Source organism: Artemia franciscana, unplaced genomic scaffold (genome assembly GCF_032884065.1).
Source record: "Artemia franciscana unplaced genomic scaffold, ASM3288406v1 PGA_scaffold_55, whole genome shotgun sequence".
Lineage (NCBI taxonomy): Eukaryota > Metazoa > Arthropoda > Branchiopoda > Anostraca > Artemiidae > Artemia > Artemia franciscana.
The window spans coordinates 650,586-673,601 of NW_027062695.1; the positions used below are offsets into that span (position 1 = coordinate 650,586).

The window sequence follows — 23,016 nt, forward strand, 5'->3', positions numbered from 1 at the left end:
TCTTTGGAACTTTTATTCGACCAAACCCAGTTTGGTGATCGAAAAGGTATTCTTTGTAGCTGAAAATTAGGCCATTCAACAGTAATAACCTATCCTCTCCTTTATGGCTGTGAGTGAATGACTTCTTTTCCATCTTTAGTACAAACCTTAGCAATTTCGTATCGACTGATTGTATCGACCCATTGGGCCAAGAACTTTGGGAGAGGGCTCACCCTAACGGAAAATGAAAGTTCTAGTTCAACTGTAAGATAAGATGATATTTATTCATCACGAAACACACATACAATATTACATTTTACTATTCCCCCAAAGGCTCTTTGGCCTGTAAAAAAGGGGGAATAAACGAGTCACTTACTCAGAGAAGAAAAAAAAAATCAATAATCACTTACTCACAAAGAGAAGAGCAAAAAGTAGAAGAAAAGAAAATATAAACAAAATAGAAACTATTGAAAACAAAACTAAATAGACTAATAGATTGAATATACTAAATTAATTATGTAGATCAGTAGATAAAATAGACTCCAATGAAATAATAAGGAAATATGTATGCATATAAATATATACATATATACCTATTCTCTCCTTTATGGCTGTGAGTGCTAGATTCTAAACTGGTGGCAGGAAAAGAGGATCCTTGCTTCCGAGAACAACTTTTTTCACACGCTATTGAACCACCTTAACAGGTCAGAGCAATTGTGAGGAGTTGGCAGAAAGTTTGCGAGGACGACTTTGATAGTTAAGAGGTCCACGAAGCGGTCATTTTTGGGTATAAAAAATGCATCCTTGTTTGTATGTTTTACCAACCCAAGATAATACTCACAGCAGTTCTTTGACCATATTGCAGTATTTTGGTCTCATTAATTTTTCTTCTTTGTAGCGAGGAGCATTTGTGAGTGAGCCTGCCATATTAGTCAAAAGAAAAGGAAATGCAGATCAAGTCTGGTCACTTGAAAAACTTGAAAATAAGTTGGTTGATATGAGAGACCTATATTCTGACATCAAGGATAGTGGATTTTCCCTTGATGTAAGTTAGTTATTATTTATATTCGAAGCTATATTGGATAAATTGCCATAATTTTAATTTCCTTGTAAAATCCTGATTTGGGCGTCGAATTCTTCAGAACCTTTGTAACTAAAATTTAGCAAATGCTAAACAATATTTTGTCCTTAAGAGCTTTTAACAAATTTGGAGATAAATTGGTAATTTACAAAAAGAGAAGACAAAGGGGAAATTGGCAAAGATAACCAATAACTATTTCGCTGATGAAGGCTGTTGAATAATATAGCCGAAAAATTCGAATAGATTGTATTACCGTGCTATTCACTGTCTTCATAAATTTCTTCAATATCTTTTCTTTTCTTTCGTATGATGGAAAGGCAGTGTGGTGGTCGTCATTAAATAAATTTGTAGTTCATTCGCGCAAGCAAAGGAAATTATCCTATCTAGGCATCAATGATATTATTTATGATTTTGAAGTTTAAAAGAATAAATGAGCTGATATGATGCATTATCAAATATGAAGTAACGTTTTACCCCTCTAATTCTTGGAACATTCGGCCTTTAATTTATGATTTTACTGGCAATAGTTTGGGAATTAGCACAATCTTTGTTTCCAATTAAGTAGAATTCTATATCTTGGTTTCTAATTAAGCATAATGTTAAGTTGCCTTTTGAAGAAAATGTACCTAATGAATATTCCCCTAACATACGCGAAAAAAAATTCTCTGTAGTTGCCTTAAAGCTGCAGTCGTGTCAGAATTTCTGTTAAGTAATAAGTAATTCTAAAGAGACAGAAAAATTGCTAGAAATCCGTGAAATGTAAGAAAAGTCAGATTTTTTCTTTTCAGCTAAGCACACTGCCTGCAAAAGAGGGATAATTTGCGAGATTTATTTTTTGTTCTTTGCCTATTTTTTCATCTCTTTTAAAATAGCTGTCAAATAAGAGGAATGTTATACCTCTTCAATATTGGAACATTAGTCATATATGATGTATAATGCCTTTCTTAAGGGATTAGAAGTTCACGGCCAAATGACTGATGGCTCCTAATGGCTGCTAAGATTATGTTCAGTGTCTATTATTTCTTAAATGGATAGGCATCTAGTGCTGACGACTTAGAAAAATTCTAGATCAAATTCGGCTTGCAAGGGTGTATATTTGCTCAGCTTGTTAAATCTCTATGGTTGCTCTATTTGAATCTGCATTGTTTATACTCGAATCGTTCGACATGGCTGGAAAATATTCGTGTAAAGGATATTTTCTCCCTTTTAAAGCCCATGACAAAGTGTTACTTATTGCAAGGGAACATAAAGAATGCTGAAAGATCCACCACCTAAAAGATCTTCTGTTGTTAGTGTCTCAGCAAGTTTCACTAGTACATTTCTGACTGAAGAGCTTCTACTACAAAAAATGTTTGAAGAGTTTTGTGATTCTGATGATTTGTCCTAGATGGCTGATAAAATTTTATTCAAGAACCAAAAATGACTCGATCGGCATGTGCGTCTTTAGTTAAAATAATTGTTTACCTGCCTCTTAGAATGTATGGAAGTTGATGACGGGGTAGGTGACCTTTTGAAAGATTTAAGGAAAGTAGATGCAATGCACTTTAGGTCACTAGCTAGAATCGCTTATATTGTTACATCGAAGCATATTTTGAAGATATCACATTCGGATTTAGAATTAGTTTTGAAGTATTTACATTGCCTCACACGAGATGATATACATTTGCTAGAGTACAACTCTATGGCACGTATATTGCCATATTTTAATTTTGAATTTTTATTTGACATACTCTGAGACAAGTGGATGCAATTGTAGTTAGAAGACGAACCTATCCGTCCAAGTGGAAGAACTCCTATTGGCTAATTTACGTAATATGAAAATTACGTAAGGAGAAGAAAAATTTTCGAGTTTGCCAAAGTATTGGAGGGCTGACTTTCTGTTTCACACGCTAATGTTTCACACGTGGACAACATTTTCTTGTGTGCGATAATTTCACCGGAAGACAAAAAGCCCGAGTGGCGTCCTAAACGGTAGAATGGTGGCGTGCAGCACTGTAAAACCGTTCAGAAATTGAAGAAATTCTCCTGATCATAAAGGATCTGTTTTAACTAGATCTTCGTGCTAATTTAAAACACAAATTAAAGCTTGAAACTGAAAGAGAAAACAAAATAAAAAATCAGCACGACAGACAATTATCAGGAAAGAAAAGTAGTGAGAAGTAGGAAAAAAAAGGCCATAGCTATCCAAAAAGTAATGCTAACTTTTCTTGTAAAAATGTTGATGGTGTGCGGAAAATTTTTAAAAAGCTAGTTCATGGGGCTAATTGACTGACTCCAAAAAGCCATGGAGAATGGACTTCAACGAAAAAGGTTTGACCTAAGATATGGTATAGGCTGCTTCACAATAATATGAAAAAGAGCAAGCATTTATTTGAGATATTGTCTTTTGATCAAATCACATTTAATCAGTGATTTTCTCAAATTTTTACACTCGAGTATTTTTGGTGATATTACTTGAAGTTTTTATGGCACTTGGTATTAACCAAGTGACATATAGCAGTCGCCAATTCTGTCGGTCTGTCTGTCGGTCTGTCGGTCTGTCTGTCGGTCTGTCTGTCGGTCCCGGTTTTGCTACTTTAGGCACTTCCAGGTAAGCTAGGACGATGAAATTTGGCAAGCGTATCAGGGACCGGACCAGATTAAATTAGAAATAGTCGTTTTCCCGATTTGACCATCTGGGGGGGAGTGGGGGCCCGGTTAATTCGCAAAAAATAGAAAAAATGAAGTATTTTTAACTTATCAGCGGGTATTTGGATCTTAATGAAATTTGATGTTTGGAATGATATTGTGTCTTAGAGCTCTTATTTTTAATCCCGACCGGATCTGATGACATTGGGGGGAGTTGGAGGGGGAAAACCTAAAGTCCCGGTTTTGCTACTTTAGGCACTTCCAGGTAAGCTAGGACGATGAAATTTGGCAAGCGTATTAGGGACCGGACCAGATTAAATTAGAAATAGTCGTTTTCGATTTGACCATCTGGGGGGGGGAGAAGGGGCCGGTTAATTCGGAAAAATAGAAAAAATGAAGTATTTTTAACTTATGAGCGGGTGATTGGATCTTAATGAAATTTGATGTTTGGAATGATATTGTGTCTCAGAGCTCTTATTTTAAATCCCGACTGGGTCTGATGACATTGGGGGGAGTTGGAGGGGGGAAACCTAAAATCTTGGAAAACACTTAGAGTAGAGGGATCGGGATGAAACTTGATGGGAAAAATAAGCGCAAGTCCCAGATACATGATTGACATAATCGGAACTTATTTGCTCTCTTTGGGGTAGTTGGGAGGGGGGAGTAATTCTTAAAAATTAGAAAAATGAGGTATTTTCAACTTACGAACGGGTGATCGGATCTCAATGAAATTTGATGTTTAGAAGGATATCGTGTCTTAGAGCTCTTATTTAAAATCCCGGCCGGATCTGGTGATGGGGGCGGGGAGTTGGGAGGGGGAATTCTAAAACTTGGAAAACACTTAGAGTGGAGGCATCGGGATGAAACATGGTGGGAAAATTCTGAAAAATTAGAAAAAATGAGGTATATTTAACTTACGAACGGGTGATTGGATCTCCATGAAATTTGATTTTTAGAAGGATATCGTGGCTCAAAGCTCTTATTTTAAATCCTGACCGGATCTGGTGACATTGGGGGAAGTTTGGGGTGGGGAGACCTAAAATGATGGGAAACCCTTAGATTGGAAGGATTGGGATGAAACTTGGTTGGAAAAATAAGCAAAAGTCTTGCATACGTAATTTACATAATTGGAACGGATCCGCTCTATTGCGGGGGGGGGGGGTAATTCTGAAAAATAAGAAAAATAACGTATTTTTAACTTACGAAGGAGTGATCGGATCTTCATGAAACTTCATATTTAGAAGGACCTCGTAACTCTGATATCTTATTTTAAATCTCAACCGGATCAAACGTAATTGGGGGGGGCAGTTGGGGGGGACCGGAAATCTTAGAAAATACTTAAAGCGGTGAGATCAGGATGAAACTGGATGGGAAGAATAGAAACCTGTCTAAGATACGTGACTGACATAACTGGACCGGATCTGCTCTCTTTGGTGGAATTGGGAGGGGGAGGTAATTTTGAAAATTGAGGTATTTGTAACTTACGAAAGGGTGACCAGATCTTAATGAAATTTGATATTTAGAAGGATCTTGTGCTATAAAGTTTAACTTTAGGTTCTGACCTTCTCACAAGTGCCAAATGAGCTCTTGGCTCTTGGCTCTTCCGACCTCGTCCAAATGAGCTCTTGGCTCTTCCGACCTCGTACCATATGAGCTCTCTGCTCTTCCGACCTCGTCACAAGTGCCATATGAGCTCTTAGCTCTTGTTTTTTTAAATTAATGAAATAAAAAAAAAATTAATGGACCACTACGTTGACAGTGAAATCAGGCTATGTAACCAAACTACTAGGGACGTTTCTTCGACAGAAAGCACCTTTTACAGTCAGTGTTCTGTCTACCTACTATGTTTTTTGTCACATAATTTCACCATGAACGTAATAAAACTTAGGTTTACTGATAAATTCTGTTGTTAAGTACCTCTGGTATCTTAAAAAATCCTAATTCCTCACTTTCTCGCTTATTTGCTTTATTTTAAGTTTATATGAATAAATGAATTAAATTATAAGTTTGTTTACTTTTTCACAGTAACTCTTTATTATTACGACAGACTATGTGTTATGTGGGCATGTCATAGAATACTGGAAACGATTATTTTTAAATATTGGACTCAGTGCAAATTGTAGATTTGCACGCCTCAAATGAGGGCTCTATTGTTGCATGGTCGGAGAAATCTTCCCAGCCTACAACCCTACCTTGAAGTTACTGTTATTTGCTAAACATTTTCAGGGTGATCTACCTAACGCCGATGTTGATCCATTTTACGAGAATCAAATAAATCACAGTCTTATTGGAGTTGCAAATTTGTATTTAGAAGTATTGTTCCATGATGTGAAGTTAAGCTATCACGTTCCAATCATTAGTCAGCAAGGAGAAGTTGCTGGTCGATTGCTAGTAAGTTGTCCTATTCGCCATTTTGTTTACTCATACAACTTTTGCATAATTTTTTTTTAATAGTATAGTGTTACGCTTCTTGGCCCCCTTCACCACCAGACATAGTCGTATTTTTTTAGAGGACAGAAAAATCTATGCTTACCCTTCTCGCAACCTATTAAAAAAAAGTTTTATAAGGAAACCCAGCTTCTTTTCTGTCCTTGTGAATATTCTTTGGGAAGCTAATCAAGGTTAAATAGTCGGTATTAGTTATGCAACTTTTACTTGCTTATCAAGTCTTTTTCCTGATTTGCCAAGTGATTATAGTTTTTTTTTTTCAGTTGTAGAGTTTTTAGTAAGCGTGGAAATATCATTAAATAAGGAAAAAAGTAGCTTCGTCTCTAGTCTGTGTCAAGATTTGTTAGAAAATGTGACTTAAGCACAAAGCAGGAGAATTTCTTTTCCCTATTTCTAACAAACCTTATAAACGATCAGGTAGAACTTGGCGGCGCCCTAAAATAATGAATCAAGCTAATTTTTCTACATTTATTCATGCATAGTCAATGAAAACCTTATAGTTATTAGCCAAATCAAGAAAAAAACTTCGAAAAGTTTAAGTGTTGATTATCAGTGCCTAATTTTCATTCTAAACAGCATTTCGACTGAATACTCATACATAATATTTTTCGTTTTTTTTCTATATTTCCCTGTCTATGAAAGCTTGTAATACTTTTTCTGCGATTTTTTTTAAACTAACCATGAGTCCATGGCCACAGAAGCTAAAAAAACTGAAGATATTTGAAACTATTCTTTTCATTTTGAATAATAAACTTCCACTGTTTTTCTGCATAACAGCCATCTAAGATAATTTCTTAAACCACATATGCCTGCCATAGTATAAAGGGAGAAAAAAAAAATCAAAAAGGGTTTTTTAAGGTCAAACGAGAATACTGAAAAAACAGCAAAAATTTCGAGAAGACAACCGCCTCTCATCCTCAGTGCGAACAAAATAATGTATTCAAGGAAAATGCTGAAGAAAAAACCAACAGAACCAACGCGGAAGCTCAATGTGAAAAAACAATACCACTTAAAAAACAAAAATTAAAAGATACATAAAATTCTGTAAAAGTAAAAAATTATAAGAATAAAAAACCAAGTAGCTGTGTTTATAGAATTCCCTATTCTTGTGGCCGTTTTTATATTAGAAGGACCCAACTGCAACTAGGTGAGAGGTTATTAGAACATAGGTCTTCAATAGACAAGGCCATGAGGCTACGCCGGTTTTTTTTTTACATTTTATCAGTTTATTCTGCACTGAGGACGGTCAAGCGGAGGTCTTGACTGAAATATTTGCATAATTTTCAATTTTTCACTGGCTGTTAATTGTCCTCGTTCTTCTTTTCTTTTCACTTTTGTGTTTTGTCATGAACATCTAAAATTTATATTTCATCGTGTACAATTAGGTTTGAAATAAATAATGCGTTAAAGTATGCCTGTCAAGAATTCACCCAGCTTGTGTCAGCCTTTTTGATTCTTTTTAACTTGGTGTCAGTAAGTCCGAAAATTACTTATTGTGAATATACACGTTTTTTTTTCGGTAAGCTGATTTAAAAAAAAGAAGCAGGAACGAAGTGCACTGTGATGCTATTGTAGTAGAGCAGAAGGTATTCTTAGGTGGCGCACTTGTAGCCATCAAATTCATACAGTTAAGCTTTTTACTTCTCAAGCTGCTTATAACCTTTTAATTATTTACCGGATAGGCCTCGTATTTGCCTGTATGTTGAAAGCATTGTATTATTACTTTTAACATAAATATTTATGTGCCTGATTTAGTAAACCCTTCTCATTATAGACTCTCAATTTGTGTCCATATGTTTGTGTCCTAATCTTATTGTGTTCGGCCAGTAGCAACTATTTTGGCACGAATTCCACTTTGCTTGATTTGGACGGATAGTTCGTAACTTCGTTTTTCCCAGAGAACTGAACTGAAAAAGTAATCAACCATTTCTGCGGATTTGAGCTGTTTTTTTCTTTTAGAGTTCTGAATCCTCATTCAAATGTTGTACCATTTGTATATTTTATCTTTTGGTGAAATAAAATATTCACTGGATTGTTTTTAATGTCAGTTATTATTTTTTATTAATAGTTTGATCTGCTTCAATCATATGCAGCGTAAAGTAATACTCAAACTCAAATATCCAACAGGATGTCATAATTTTAGTTTTCATGGACCGATTTTGTTTCCATTGGACATTTTCTTTATTGGAATTTCTTGCTGAGACAGTTTAATCCGTTCTTTCTAATTGTGTAACATAGAGGAGTTTCGGAAATAAACCAAAGTAAACAAGAATGATTTTATCTTGGCAGTGAAAAGTCGATCAACTTTTATTAGTAACGCCAATTGATATGGACAGTTTCAGCGTACATACTCATCTTCGAAGATACACGGCATTAGCACTAATACTACCCAAAGGTTTGCTAAAATGGTAATGACTAACACTGCTCAGTGTCACCATTTTACCTCCTGATGTCGTGACAAATAGCCTTACGAGAGAGAAGCTAAAACTTGCGTGCTCGAATATATCGCTACCAGATCCCTTCATTCCCTTTTTTAAATTAATGTATATGATGTAATACTATGTACTAACATGTTTTGTATTCAACATAAAATTAGCCATTGAGTTGAGATTTTTTGTCCAAATGAAACTTTTTATTTCTCTCCCCCCCTCTTCTCTATCTCTTTTTCTCTTTCATATTTCTGTTTGCCCAAAATGCAGGTCAGGTGGATATAGCGATTTTTCAAGAACAAAATGTGGATTTCTATAACCCAACATTAGGTCATTTTACCTACTAACGACTCCATGGTATGTCAAAAATCATTGAACATTTGATACATTCTAATTAGAATGAGGTATTCAGGCATCACCTGCAGGCTGCAGTCGTTGAGTTAAGTAACATTTCGACCAGTCTGATGGTTAGACCACAAATGTCGGGTTGAAATCCCTCTTAATTCAACAATTCGACGCCTAACAATTTATAGCTACAGGTGAGCTTGAACAGCTTTTTCTAGTTACGCCCAACAATCAGGCCGGACTATAACAAATATTTTTATTAAAATATGTTGTCAAGCCAATGAAAATATAGATAAATGGATCAGTGCTGGCCTGGGATAGAAATTAGTGATGCATTTTGCTACTTCTAATTGTAATAGATCATACTATCTAACAGAAAAGATGAAAAACTGAACAAGAGACGTTTCAGTTTAAACGGCGCAGCATATTTTTTTTTTCGGATATTGCAAAATCAAAGATAGAAATTTTGAAAAAAAATTGTTGACAAAAAGCTTCCATGAAATAATATGGATCATATTGCAAAGCTAGTTGGAATGTTTCCATTTAGTCACATTTTTTTTTATTATTATATATCTTCTGACATCCGATGCTTTATATTTATTATACTTAAAAATCTACTGTAGAGAGTAGTCTACTTAATAAGTAGAGAGACAGCCTTTCAACGTCTTTTCTATCTTAAAATTTTGATTGGATGTGTTTGGAAAAATGGTGGGCATGGGAGGAGGGTTAGTGCCGCTCCAACCACTTTCGACTATTAAAAACATTTCTATGTCTTTTTGCGCTACTACAGATTATTAATAGTCTAGAATTTTAAGAATTTGATATTTTTTAGAAAGCTGGATGCTTCCAAGTCAATTGCTTATATAATGCTCATGGAAAAAGGGCCAATTCCCCCCCCCCCCACACTCCTTCTTCCCCTCCAATATGAAATGGGCTGATAGTTTGCAATTCCATTATAGGTCGAGATTAGCAGAGTTGCTGGACAGCTCCCCGCTGATCGAATAGTTGAAGCTGTTTCTGAATATTCTGAAGATAGTGGAAATGACTTGGATGAACTTGAGGCAGAAGTATCGAAGATAGTTGTAAAGGTATTTTTCCCGTTACTAATGGTGCAATAATTTTAAGTACACAGTGCTTTAGGACCAAAATAAAACCAACGAATTTCTTTTAAGAACATACACTCCTTACGGTCTTCAGGAAATGATTGTTAGTTTTCGTTACCATGGATATTAATCTGGTACCACTTGTTTTTTTTTTATGTCTAAAATAGGAGACGAAAATGTTGACAATTTATGTAGAGTACTTACAAATTTACCAGTCTTTCATATGCATTTGCTTCTATTTTTTCTTCGTCGTTTGTATATTTTTTTTTATAGCTGGAGTTAAAATTGGATTTATCCGGTTTAATTCCCAAGATACAAATGATCAAGTTCATTAGGTTTATTTGACAAAAAAAGATAATTGCAGACTTTTTAATTAATGAAATAACCTTATCAAGCTAAAATGCTTAGATCTTGTCTCTACAATACTAAATTAAAGTTCATTCGTCCTCAAAAAGTAATGCTTCTTTCAGATTTTTTTTTCCGCGTGTAAGATTAGCTTTCTCAACTTGTGAAATAAGCTGCAATTTGATAAAGTGTACTGTACGGGCTATATTACGAAGGATCATAAAAATAAATCAAGTGATGCTAATTCTAGCATTCGTTTTTTGCCCACTACTACTACTAATACTAACAATTCACTTCAACACCAAGTCGCTGGAGGCCAGCAAAGCTGCGCACGCTTCACATCCGTACCAATGTATTAAAAACCTCCCTCTTTGCACCCTCCCAAGAAGTTTTCATTTCTCTAAAGTACAACTGCTCGTATAACATAGTTAGAACGCTGATTATGAATGTTCAGGAAATGATGATTAATTCATATTGTCATGGAGATTAATCTTGCTTATGAAATGTTTCTAAGTGCATTCAACTATGCATTTTTGTTTTCTGTACGTTTACTTATTTACTAGAATCCCTAATTTAGTTCATTTTCTTTTACCTAATTTCTTCTTCTTTTTTGAGTATAGGAGGAAGTTACGTCCCACGCAAATTAATCATTCCTGAAACAATTGCTTACATGTGATCCAAATATTACCAAACTGCCTTTAGCATCACCGCTGTTTTTTTTGCTGTTTATCGAATCCCTCCCCTCAGAGCAAATTCTTGTAAACTAATCTGATCGGACCCCATTCTGTCTGAAAAAGTCATCTTAGATGTAAAGGGACTATTGTCTGTTTTGTAATAATAATATTAACTTTTTATTTGACCCACTCCAAAATATTTATTAGGGATATACCCATTTAGGGGCAAGACTATATAGATTTGTCTTTAGTATCCATATCACAGAAGTTGTCTGATTGCTATTGTAAAGTATTTGGGATATAAATTCGAGAAGCTTCTTCCGGGGTCCCATGTTAACAGATTGGTTAGAGCTCGTTCCAAGGGGGCTTGTGGGACCAAAGTTAGTCGTGAGAAGGATTTCGTTCCCAGGCTGGTTGAACAACCCATAGCTAGAACGTCTGTTCCGGTGAGTTTGGGGCCAACGCTATTAAATAAAGACCGGATACCGAAGTTAATGGTATTGACTATGTTTGAGAATTTACGTAAATCGTTTCATCAGCCGATACAAAAGGCATATAAACAAGAGGTTTACAAAGTGGTGGCTTGTGGTTAAAATTAGTGGAAGAAATATCACTCGTTGAAACTTCCAAAGGAAATTTGAGTGACCTTTGTAAGTACTTGCGACGAAATCTTGCGCTAAATACTAGCAACCTTCTGAAGATTTATTTTGCGCGCTACCAAAATTATTTGTGATATTGAAGTGCAGACACTGCAAAAGACTTATTAATAAAACATCGAAAGGTTGTGAACTATTTAACTTTCTTCTATTCAAAGAGCCTTCTTGAGAGACAATTCCATTTTAACCGGACATTTTGACTTAGGCTGTTACACAAAGCCTATTATGGGTTCCCTCGCGATAGCTTCCACCTACTAATTCAAATTGCTACTGTTCAGTTTCTTCGGTTGATTTCTACCTTTGTTTCTCCAGTTTACGTATGGTGTGTTCTTTTTTTCACCTGATTTCCTACATTCGATGTGTGGTCTACATTTGACAGTTTGCAACTAAAAATTTAACATTTTGAATTCTATAAACGAAACTTGATACTCAGTAGTGACTCGGTTTGATGCTAGTGATTTAATTGCAACCACTCTGCAATTGGATTTGAGAAGGACAATTGCCTTTCGTAAATTTATTTAAGACGGTTAAACAACCCAGTAATATTTATTAGGCCCATATTCTTAGGGGTGACTTTTATTGCCTTATACCTAACCTGCTCGTAATTAAGAACGGTGTTTTAAGCCAAGATTTAAACTATTAGAGCAATTGCTTTGGAAAAATTGATCCCAGTATGTCAGTTACAGTTCCTGTACTTGACTTGTCGGAAACTTGATATAACAAAAAAGTTGCTTTCGGTTTTCTTAAACAATGGAGGATAAATGAGATATTTCCACCCCTTTTATTTGATTCAAATCATCCTGATTTTGATCAAGACGAACTTTGTGATTACTTTCAAAAGATAAAGACATGGGTCCCAAAAAACCTTTCAATTCAGCTTGGCACCACCCCAATTAATCCCTCAATAGAACAGCCTCAACAGTCCCAAGTAATAGGATATTTAGTCGACCCTTTTTCAGTAATAACCCTGCTCCCAAAGTCGGAAAGTGGAAAAATAATTGAGTTTATTTCGCAGTTACAAAAATTTAAGTTGTTGTTTAATTGGTCTGATTCAAGAGCTTTACAAATATTACCACTTTTGGCCCATGGTTTGTTTCATCCTTTTTTGAGGGTCTGGATCCTTTAATTACAAATTTGTTAAGTTTAAAACGTGGATTGTTTGTAGTATATCCCCCAGACAAAAAAAAATAGGAAAAATGGTTGCAGATGTAGGTATGTAGGTGCAGTTCAATTTCAGGATGAAACGGTATATCTGTTCTATAGAAGAATACAAGACCAGAAAGGTCATTTAGGGCGTCCTTAGAAGCCATTGATGACGGTGTAGTCCTTGAAAGATTTACTTTTAATGCATTCAAGGAAGGGATCAGGCCGTCCTGGACTCAATGTTGAAAGTTTTCAAGGTTCTCGTCGAGGAAGTACTCGTGGTCGGATAAGTTACTATACGTGGCCTAGTAGTGATAGATATTCTGATTACAGAAGAAAATAGTTTCTCACATGTGGAGTATAAACAAAACTGAGTCATTAACAAAAACAGATGAAGGGTTTGAGTATGTAATTGTAGCAATAGATCATTTAACAAAATTTTCTTGTTCTTGAAAGTGCTAAAAATATTTCTGCAAAGTCAGGAGAAACAAGTATGAATTTGTTATGTTACGAGTTAAGTAAATTTTTAAACTTTTAAACAGGCCGTCAGGCGTTTGTTAGAATACTACTAAACAAAGACATGGTCTTAACATTTTAGACCATGCCGTTATCAACAGCGCAAAAAGTGTTTAGTCCAATACTTTATAATTTTAGTGCATTTTAGTGTTCCTTTTTTTTTTGTAAACCATATCGGGCTTTAACAGTCGAAAAATAATTATAGATGTATGAAGTGAATAATTTGGGAAAGGTATGGAATGCTTTGAATTTAATTAAAGTTGAGGGTCTATTGATAAGGGGGAAAGTCAAATTAGGGAAATTTAACTTAAAATAGGGGGGGATCTGTAAAATATTTGGGATATATTCGAGAAGCCTTTTCTGGGGTTCCATGCTAACAGAGTTGGTTATATATATATATATATATATATATATATATATATATATATATATATATATATATATATATATATATATATATATATATATATATATATATTTTAACGAGAGCTCCTTCCAGGGTGGTTTGTGGGACTAAAGTTAGTCGTGAGAAGGGTTTCTTTCCTAGACCGCTTGAACAACCAGAAGTTAGAACTTCCATTCCAGTAAGTTTGGGGCCAAGTGTATGCTTTTAAAGTCAATCCATTTTTTACTCTCATCTCAGTTGTATGTATATCTGCTGCCTTCTGTTCACTGCACATATATTCTTACATTACCAAACCGATATATACATAAAATGAATCGGATTTTTATGCTGGTTTCAAATATTTAAGTCTCATAAAGTTTATTCATTCTCATCAAAAGTTAAGAACCTGAGAAAATGTGGCTTATTTTAATGGAATTTGATGAAAATCACACCACCAGATTCAGCGCGTCAAAAATTTGTACTGTAGAGGTTTCACACTCCTATCTGCACAAATATAGAATTTTTTATTTTTTGCCAGAAGAGAGTGTTCTTTTTTCTGGGGGGTCATCGTATTGACCCATTGGTCCTAGAATACCACGAAAGGTCTCATTCAAACGGAAATTAAAAGTTCTAGTGCTCTTTTCTGTGACCAAAAAATTGGAGGGCAACTAGGCCCCCTCCCACGCCCATTTTTTACCAAAGTCACCCGATCAAAATAATTTGAACTTAAGCGTAAAGAGTGTGGTGTTGACTAGACGGCAAACCCCCTCTATAATTTCTGTTCGGTTTAAGTTTTAATATTGCTCCTTACTATCAGTTGAAAAAACTCGTTTTTTTTATTCAATATTAAATAAGACCATATATCGATGAAAATGGTATTGACTATGTTTGAGAACTTACGTAAACCGTTACATCGGCCGATTTAAAAGGCATTTAAACAAGAGGTTTACACTGTTATCTCCGTGGATTTGATCAGGCATTTTCTTTTTTCGAAAATATTGTAACATTTTAAGAAACATAGCACGTTTTTGAGGAAAAAAGTATGAAACATTTGCAGTAATAATTATTGCTTTTTATTTTGTTCAGGTAACAGTTAAGGAAGCAAGTGGGTTGCCACCGTCGTTGTCTCATTTTGTCTTCTGTCAATACTGTTTCTGGGATTCACCTTTGATCGTGGTTCCTCCAATTGAAACTAATCGGGATTACTGGGGCTATCATCGTAAAGCAAAAGATGTTATCAAGTTTGATCACACCCGTGAATTTGAACTTGTGATCACAGAAGATTTTCTTGAACACTCTGCAGGTAAGATACCTTCCATTAAATATCTATCTTAGTTTTTAGTATTTGAATATACGAATATACTTTTAGTATTTGAATATACTAATATGCTGAAACAAACTGATAAATTGAATAGACAAACTGAATAGTTTGGATATACCAAAACAAAGTAAAATAACACTTTTATGGTACTAAACCACCCTCTGCTTGTTGATTTTCCAATACATCTTGTAAATACAACGTGTTTTGTAAAAGATCCTGAATTTCAAGCCTTGTGGCAAATCTGGGGAAATTGTATTTGAATATACTAATATTCTGAAACAAACTGATAAACTGAATAGACAAACTGAATAGTTTGGATATACCGAAACAAAGTAAAATAACACTTTCATGGTACTAAACCACCCTCTGCTTGTTGATTTTCCAATACAACTTGTAAATACAACGTGTTTTGTAAAAGATCCTGAATTTCAACTCTCATGGCAAATCTGGGGAAATTGTATTTGAATATACTAATATGCTGAAACAAACTGATAAACTGAATAGTATGGATATACCGAAACAAAGTAAAATAACACTTTAATGGTACTAAACCACCCTCTGCTTGTTGATTTTCCAATACATCTTGTAAATACAACGTGTTTCGTAAAAGATCCTGAATTTCAACTCTTGTGGCAAATCTGGGGAAATTGTATTTGAATATACTAATATTCTGAAACAAACTGATAAACTGAATAGACAAACTGAATAGTTTGGATATACCGAAACAAAGTAAAATAACACTTTCATGGTACTAAACCACCCTCTGCTTGTTGATTTTCCAATACAACTTGTAAATACAACGTGTTTTGTAAAAGATCCTGAATTTCAACTCTTGTGGCAAATGTGGGGAAATTATATTTGAATATATTAATATGCTGAAACAAACTGATAAACTGAATAGACAAACTGAATAGTATGGATATACCGAAACAAAGTAAAATAACACTTTCATGGTACTAAACCACCCTAAGCTTGTTGATTTTCCAATACAACTTGTAAATACAGCGTGTTTTGTAAAAGATCCTGAATTTCAACTCTTGTGGCAAATCTGGGGAAATTGTATTTGAATATACTAATATGCTGAAACAAACTGATAAACTGAATAGATAAACTGAATAGTTTTGATATACCGAAACAAAGTAAAATAACACTTTCATGGTACTAAACCACCCTCTGCTTGTTGATTTTCCAATACAACTTTTTATATCGGTTATAAAACATTTACTTGATTCTGTGTTTTGTAAAAGATCTCGAATTTCAAGTCTTGTGGCAAATGTGGGAAACTGTATTTTTATGTAAAATTCGCGCCACCCCAACACCTAGTTGGTGGGGGCGCTTCGCGCCCCCAAGCCCCCCCAAGCGCGCGTAAGTCGTTACGTGTCATATTAGTTACGCTCCATTGTAGTTGTGTCCCTGTGTCCCACCTGTGAATATAGAAAAGGTATATATATATATATATCTATATATATAAAAATAAGTTGTCTGTGGATCTGTGGATCTGTGGATCAGGTGTGACGTCGTGTTTGTCCGCATATGACGTCTGAATTATTTCACACTAATACAAAAGAAGAAAAAAACTAAAAAAGGTAAAAACTACAAAAAAAACTAAAAAGAAAAAAAAAACTAAAAAAGCTAAAAAACTAAAAAAAACTTCTATATATATAAAAATAAGTTGTCTGTGGATCTGTGGATCAGGTGTGACGTCGTGTTTGTCCGCATATGACGTCTGAATTATTTCACACTAATACAAAAGAAGAAAAAAACTAAAAAAGGTAAAAACTACAAAAAAAACTAAAAAGAAAAAAAAAACTAAAAAAGCTAAAAAACTAAAAAAAACTAAAAAAGGTAAAAATCTAGTAACTAAAAAAAAAACTGAAAAAAAATAAAAAAAGGCAAAAACTACAAAAAAATAAAAACTAATAAAAAAACTAAAAAAGCTAAAAAACTAAAAAAACTAAAAAAAGGTAAAAAACTAAAAAAACTAAAAACTAAAAAAGAAAAAAACTAAAAAAAAGGAAAAAACTGAAAAATAAAAGAGAAAAAGAAAACTAAAAAAATATGAATAAATATATATAAAAATAAGTTGTTTGTGGGTTATGTCTGTCTGTCTGTCTGTCGAGTGACGTCGTGTTTGTCCGCATATGACGTCTGAATTATTTCACACTAATACAAAAGAAGAAAAAAAACTAAAAAAGGTAAAAACTACAAAAAAAACTAAAAAGAAAAAAAACTAAAAAAGCTAAAAAACTAAAAAAAACTAAAAAAGCTAAAAAACTAAAAAAACTAAAAAAACTAAAAAAAGGTAAAAAACAAAAAAAAAACTAAAAACTAAAAAAGAAAAAACTAAAAAAAAGGAAAAAACTGAAAAATAAGAGAAAAAGAAAACTAAAAAAATATTAATAAATATAAAAAATATAAATATAAATATAATATAAATTAGCAATCAACAAAGCACCGAGACACAAATGACGACCGGGACACAGGGAGTATAAATGACGACCAGGACATAAGTAAAAAAAAAAAACTAAAAAAATGGTAAAAACTACAAAAAAACTAAAAACTAATAAAAAAACTAAAAAATCTAAATAAACTAAAAAAGAAAAAAAAGAAAAAAGGAAAAAAAATAAAGAAGAAAAACAAAACTAAAAAACGAATGTATATACAGACCGGGACACCGGGATACAAATGACGACCGGGACACGGGGAATATAAATGACAACCGGGACACAGGGACACAACTACAATGGGGACGCCGGGGGGCACAGGGGGATATAAATGACGACCGGGACACCGGGACACAAGGAATATAAATGACGCCCGGGACACTCAAAGAGAAATCACAGACTGGAACACCGGGACACAAATGACGACCGGGACACAGGGAATATAAATGACGACCGGGACACAGGGACATAACTACAAAGGGGACGCCGGGGTGCACAGGGGGATATATAAATGACAATGGCGACTCAGGGAATGGTCGATTAGCAATCACCATCAACAAAGCTCAAGGGCAATCATTAGAATCATGAGGTATAGATCTGAATACGGATTGTTTTCCCATGGATATGTTGCATGTTCAAGAGTCGGTAAACCTGAAAATCTATTTATATGCACAGACAATGGGACAGCAAAGAATGTTGTATATTCGCAAGTTTTACGTAGTTAAAAACATATATATATATATATATATATATATATATATATATATATATATATATATATATATATATATATATATATATATATATATATATATATATATATATATATATATATATATATATATATATATATATGTATATATCTATATCTATCTATATTCACAGGTGGGACATAGGGACACAACTACAATGGCGCGTAACTAATATGGCGCGTAACGACTTACGCGCGCGGGGGGGCTTGGGGGGGGCGCGAAGCGCCCCCACCAACTAGGTGTTGGGGTGGCGCGAAGCGCCACTTTCGCGCCACCCCAACAGCTAGTATATATATATATATATATATATATATATATATATATATATATATATATATATGTATATATGTATATATACATATATATATATGTATATATACATATATATATATATGTATATATATATATATGTATATATATATATATATATATATATATATATATATATATATATATATATATATATATATATATATATATATATATATATATATATATATATATATATATATATATATATATGTTTTTAACTACGTAAAACTTGTGAATATACAACATTCTTCGATGTCCCATTGTGTGCATATAAAAAGATTGTCAGGTTTACCGACTCTTGAACATGCAACATAAAATTGTCCATGGGAAAAACAATCCGTATTCAGATCTATACCTGATTATTTTAATGATTGCCCTTGAGCTTTGTTGATGGTGATTGCCAATCGAACATTCCCTGTGTCCCCGTCGTCATTTATATATCCCCCTGTGCCCCCGGCATCCCCCTTGTAGTTGTGTCCCTGTGTCCCGGTTGTCATTTATATTCCCAGTATCCGTCGTAATTTGTGTCACAGTGTCCCAGTCTGTAATTTCTCTTTGAGCGTCCGGGTCGTCATTTATATTCCCTGTGTCCCGGTGTCCCGGTCTGTAATTTATCTTTGAGTGTCCCGGTCGTCATTTATATCTCCCGGTCGTTATCTGTGTCCCAGTGTCCCAGTTTGTGATTTCTCTTTGAGTGTCCCGGTCGTCATTTATATTCCCTGTGTCCCGGTCTTTAGTTTTCTTTTTCTCCTTTACTTTTCAGTTTTTTTCCTTTTTTTACTTTAATTTCTTTTTCAGTTTTCAGTTTTTTATTTTTTTTATTAGTTTTAGTTTTTTTCTTTTTAGTTTTTTTGCAGTTTTTACCTTTTTTTAGTTTTTTTTTTAGTTTTTTTCTTTTTTAGTTTTTAGTTTTTTACCTTTTTTTATTTTTTTTTGTAGTTTTTACCTTTTTTAGTTTTTTCTTCTTCTTTTGTATTAATGCATCAAACGACGTCATTTGGAAACATGAGTTATATTTTCTGATTTTTGATAAAAAACGCTTAGATTCTGACGTAGTTCCAGTAACCAAAGTCTTCAATGGCTCTGGGGGTGCAGCCAGTTGAGGAAGTTTAACTTTTCCTGAGACGCAACACATTCCCATTGTTTCACCATTAAATTTCAAGGCCTTGCAGTAGGGACAAATTTTAGACATAGTCCCGATTTGAACACATCTAGTATAATCATCGACTGGGCTGTACCTGAATGCCATGTGATAATTTTCACGTTGCTCTTGTGATTCCTCGGCACGCTTTCTTTTGGCATTATTTCTTGAAGCCGCAAGCCTGTTTTCACGTTGCTCTTGTGATTCCTCGGCACGCCTTCTTTTTTCACTTTCTCTTTTAGCAGCAAGTCTGGTTTCGCGTTGCTCTGATAGTTCCTCGACACGCCTTCATTGACGGAAATTGCACATTCCCAATCTGGCATTATCTCTTGAAGCCGCAAGCCTGTTTTCATGTTGTTCTTGTGATTCCTCGGCACGCTTTCTGTTCTTACTTTCTCTATCAGCCGCAAGCCGGTTTTCTTGCTGTTCTTGTGATTCCTCGGCACGCTTTCTTTTCTTACTTTCTCTATCAGCAGAAAGTTTTTGGCATAGACTCTTTGAGCAGCTTCTTCGGCTGTTGCCATTGTAGGTTCTTCAGTCATTTTACAATTAAACACTTTTCCGTCCACGATCTTCTTACAATTAAAAATTTGTCTTTGAACGAATTTCTTAAATACCTTTATGACGACATGACATGATGACATGACGTCTCTCGACAGACCCACAGATAAACAACTTATATTTATGTATATAGATATACTGAAACAAACTTATAAACTGAATAGATTGGACATACCGAAACAAAATAAAATAAAAACACTTTCGTGGTACTGAACTAGCCTATGCTTGTTGATTTTCCAATACAACTTTTTATATCGGTTATAAAACATTTACTTGATTCTTTGTTTCATAAGAGATCCTGAATTTCAAGTCTTATGGCAAATCCGGGAAATTGTATTTTTATATACTAATATACTGAAACAAACTTATAAACTGAAAAGACAAACTGAATAGTTTGGACATACCGAAACAAAGTAAAATAAAAACACTTTCATGGTACTAAGCTAGCCTCTGCTTGTTGATTTTCCAACACAACTTTTTACATCGGTTTTAAAACATTTACTTGATTCTGTGTTTTATAAAAGATCCCGATTTTCAAGTCTTGTGGCAAATCTGGGAAATTGTATTTTTATATACTAATATACTGAAACAAACTTATAAACTGAATAGACAAACTGAATAGTTTGGACATACCGAAACAAAGTAAAATAAAAACACTTTTATGGTACTAAGCTAGCCTCTGCTTGTTGATTTTCCAATACAAATTTTTACATTGGTTTTAAAACATTTACTTGATTCTGTGTTTTATAAAAGATCCTGAATTTCAAGTCTTGTGGCAAATCTGGAAAATCGTATTTTTATATACTAATATACTGAAACTAACTTATAAACTGAATAGACAAACTGAATAGTTTGGACGTACCGAAACTGAGTAAAATAAAAACACTTTTATGGTACTAAGCTAGCCTCTGCTTGTTGATTTTCCAATACAACTTTTCATGTCGGTTATAAAACATTTACTTGATTCTGTGTTTTATAAAAGATCCTGAATTCCAAGTCTTGTGGCAAATCTGGGAAATTGTATTTTTATATACTAATATACTGAAACAAACTTATAAACTGAGTAGACAAGCTGAATAGACAAACTGAGTAGTTTGGACATACCGAAACAAAGTAAAATAAAAACACATTCATGATACTAAACCACCCTCAGTTTGTTGATCTTCCAATACAGCTTTTTATATTGATTATAAAACATTTACTTGATTCTGTGTTTTAAAAAAGATCCTGAATCTCAAGTCTTGTGGTAAGTCGGGGAAATTATATTTGGATATGCTAATATACTGAAATAAACTGAATAGTTTGGACATACCGAAATAAAGTAAAGTAAAAACACTTTTATTGTACTAAACCAGCCTCTGCTCCTATTTTTTTTAACGCAACTTTTTTATCGATTGTAAAATCTTACATTTGTTCATTTCACATAGCAAAGCCTGTTTTTCCAGTGGTTCTGCGTCCAGTTTTTTCTTCTATTTCTTCATATTAAGACACGCGCTGGACACTTGAGATTTCATATACTCTCTGATAACGACGTTGATCGAACCAATTTTACACAATTTTGTTCCATCAGTTAATAAAAAGCGAAAGTACAAATTATAAGAATTTTTTCCAAATTTCTTAAATTCTTATTATTTTTGTATGAGATTTTTAGTCTTCCTTTGGCTTATCTAAAAAGTATCTTTAGTTTTGTCGTGAAGTACCAGGTAAACCTTATTGTTTTTTAATTAGATTTTTTACTATATGTCAAGCTTCGTAAAATTTTTATGTTGTAGGCTAGAGAGATTCTACCAAAATTCGAGATTCAAAAGAAAATTAAAATGAAATTTGAGCGCTTTCTTTTTACTTGGACATTGGGAGATTTCCATGGATAATGTTTTAAACCCTAAAACTTTGTTTCAATATTTAAATACCTTAGAGGCAGCTTTCGTGAAAACAGTGTTTTTATATCGCACTGAAGGCGTATCCGTTTTTTTTTTTTGCAAGTGTTTTCAGAATATCATAGAATTTAGAAATTAGCAGTCAAAAAGAAGCATTTGAAAACCTAACCTTGAAAAAAAAGAAAAAAGATTCTGGGAACTTGCTTCACTGTTTTTTCATATGCAGATGGCATTTGGCCCAGCTTTTAGGTATTTTGTTTTTGTGGTTAATGTCTTAATGGTTGATTTAATTATTCCAAAGTCACCATGGATCTGTAGAAAGCAGACGTAATTTGCAGATTGCATCTGTAATGAGACAGGCTGCATCTCTGCATAAATTTTTCCACTTTTCACTCAATTAAAGAAGTTCAGTTAAAAAGTACAAAAGTTGAAGCACAGATTTCCTTTTGAAAAAGTGGGGAATGTGACACAATCAGTTCTGGCTGTTAATCTCCCCCCTCCCTCCACCCAAAAAGTTTAAGCCTCTTCATTCTCTGATTTTGTATTCTTTGGTAGGTGGAATGAACACTAACGACTAGTAAGCTCACAAGTTGTGTGTATAAGTATAGATTTTTTTGCAGAGGGTGCCCTGTCTTTTGAAGTTTGGGGACATCGAAGTTCCGGTTTTACCGCAGGCTCTGAAATGTGGGGAGTAGAAAACCAGATCGCTAAAGCGAGGTCTCTTGCTGACAGGTAATACTATAGTCTTTACATGGTAATTTTGCTTTTTTGTTTGAACTAAGTGTTTATTATATTCGAGCTTAGGTAATGCTATATACAGTGTATATATTTTGTCATATATCTGTTTAAAGGTGTCTTTTACCCGTTCGTTTGCCA

At 34.0% G+C, this 23,016-nt stretch overlaps 1 protein-coding gene across 1 annotated transcript in view; it reads left to right on the forward strand.

Moving 5' to 3' along the window:
- Window positions 1-23,016, forward strand: part of LOC136041998 (kinesin-like protein KIF13A) — a gene marked incomplete in the record, with an annotated part of 206,048 nt that overhangs the window by 129,749 nt on the left and 53,283 nt on the right. The window contains 5 exon segments of the mRNA XM_065726827.1: window positions 878-1,024; window positions 5,915-6,079; window positions 9,870-9,998; window positions 14,819-15,035; window positions 22,761-22,872. Coding sequence (XP_065582899.1) covers window positions 878-1,024; window positions 5,915-6,079; window positions 9,870-9,998; window positions 14,819-15,035; window positions 22,761-22,872 — 770 coding nt within the window.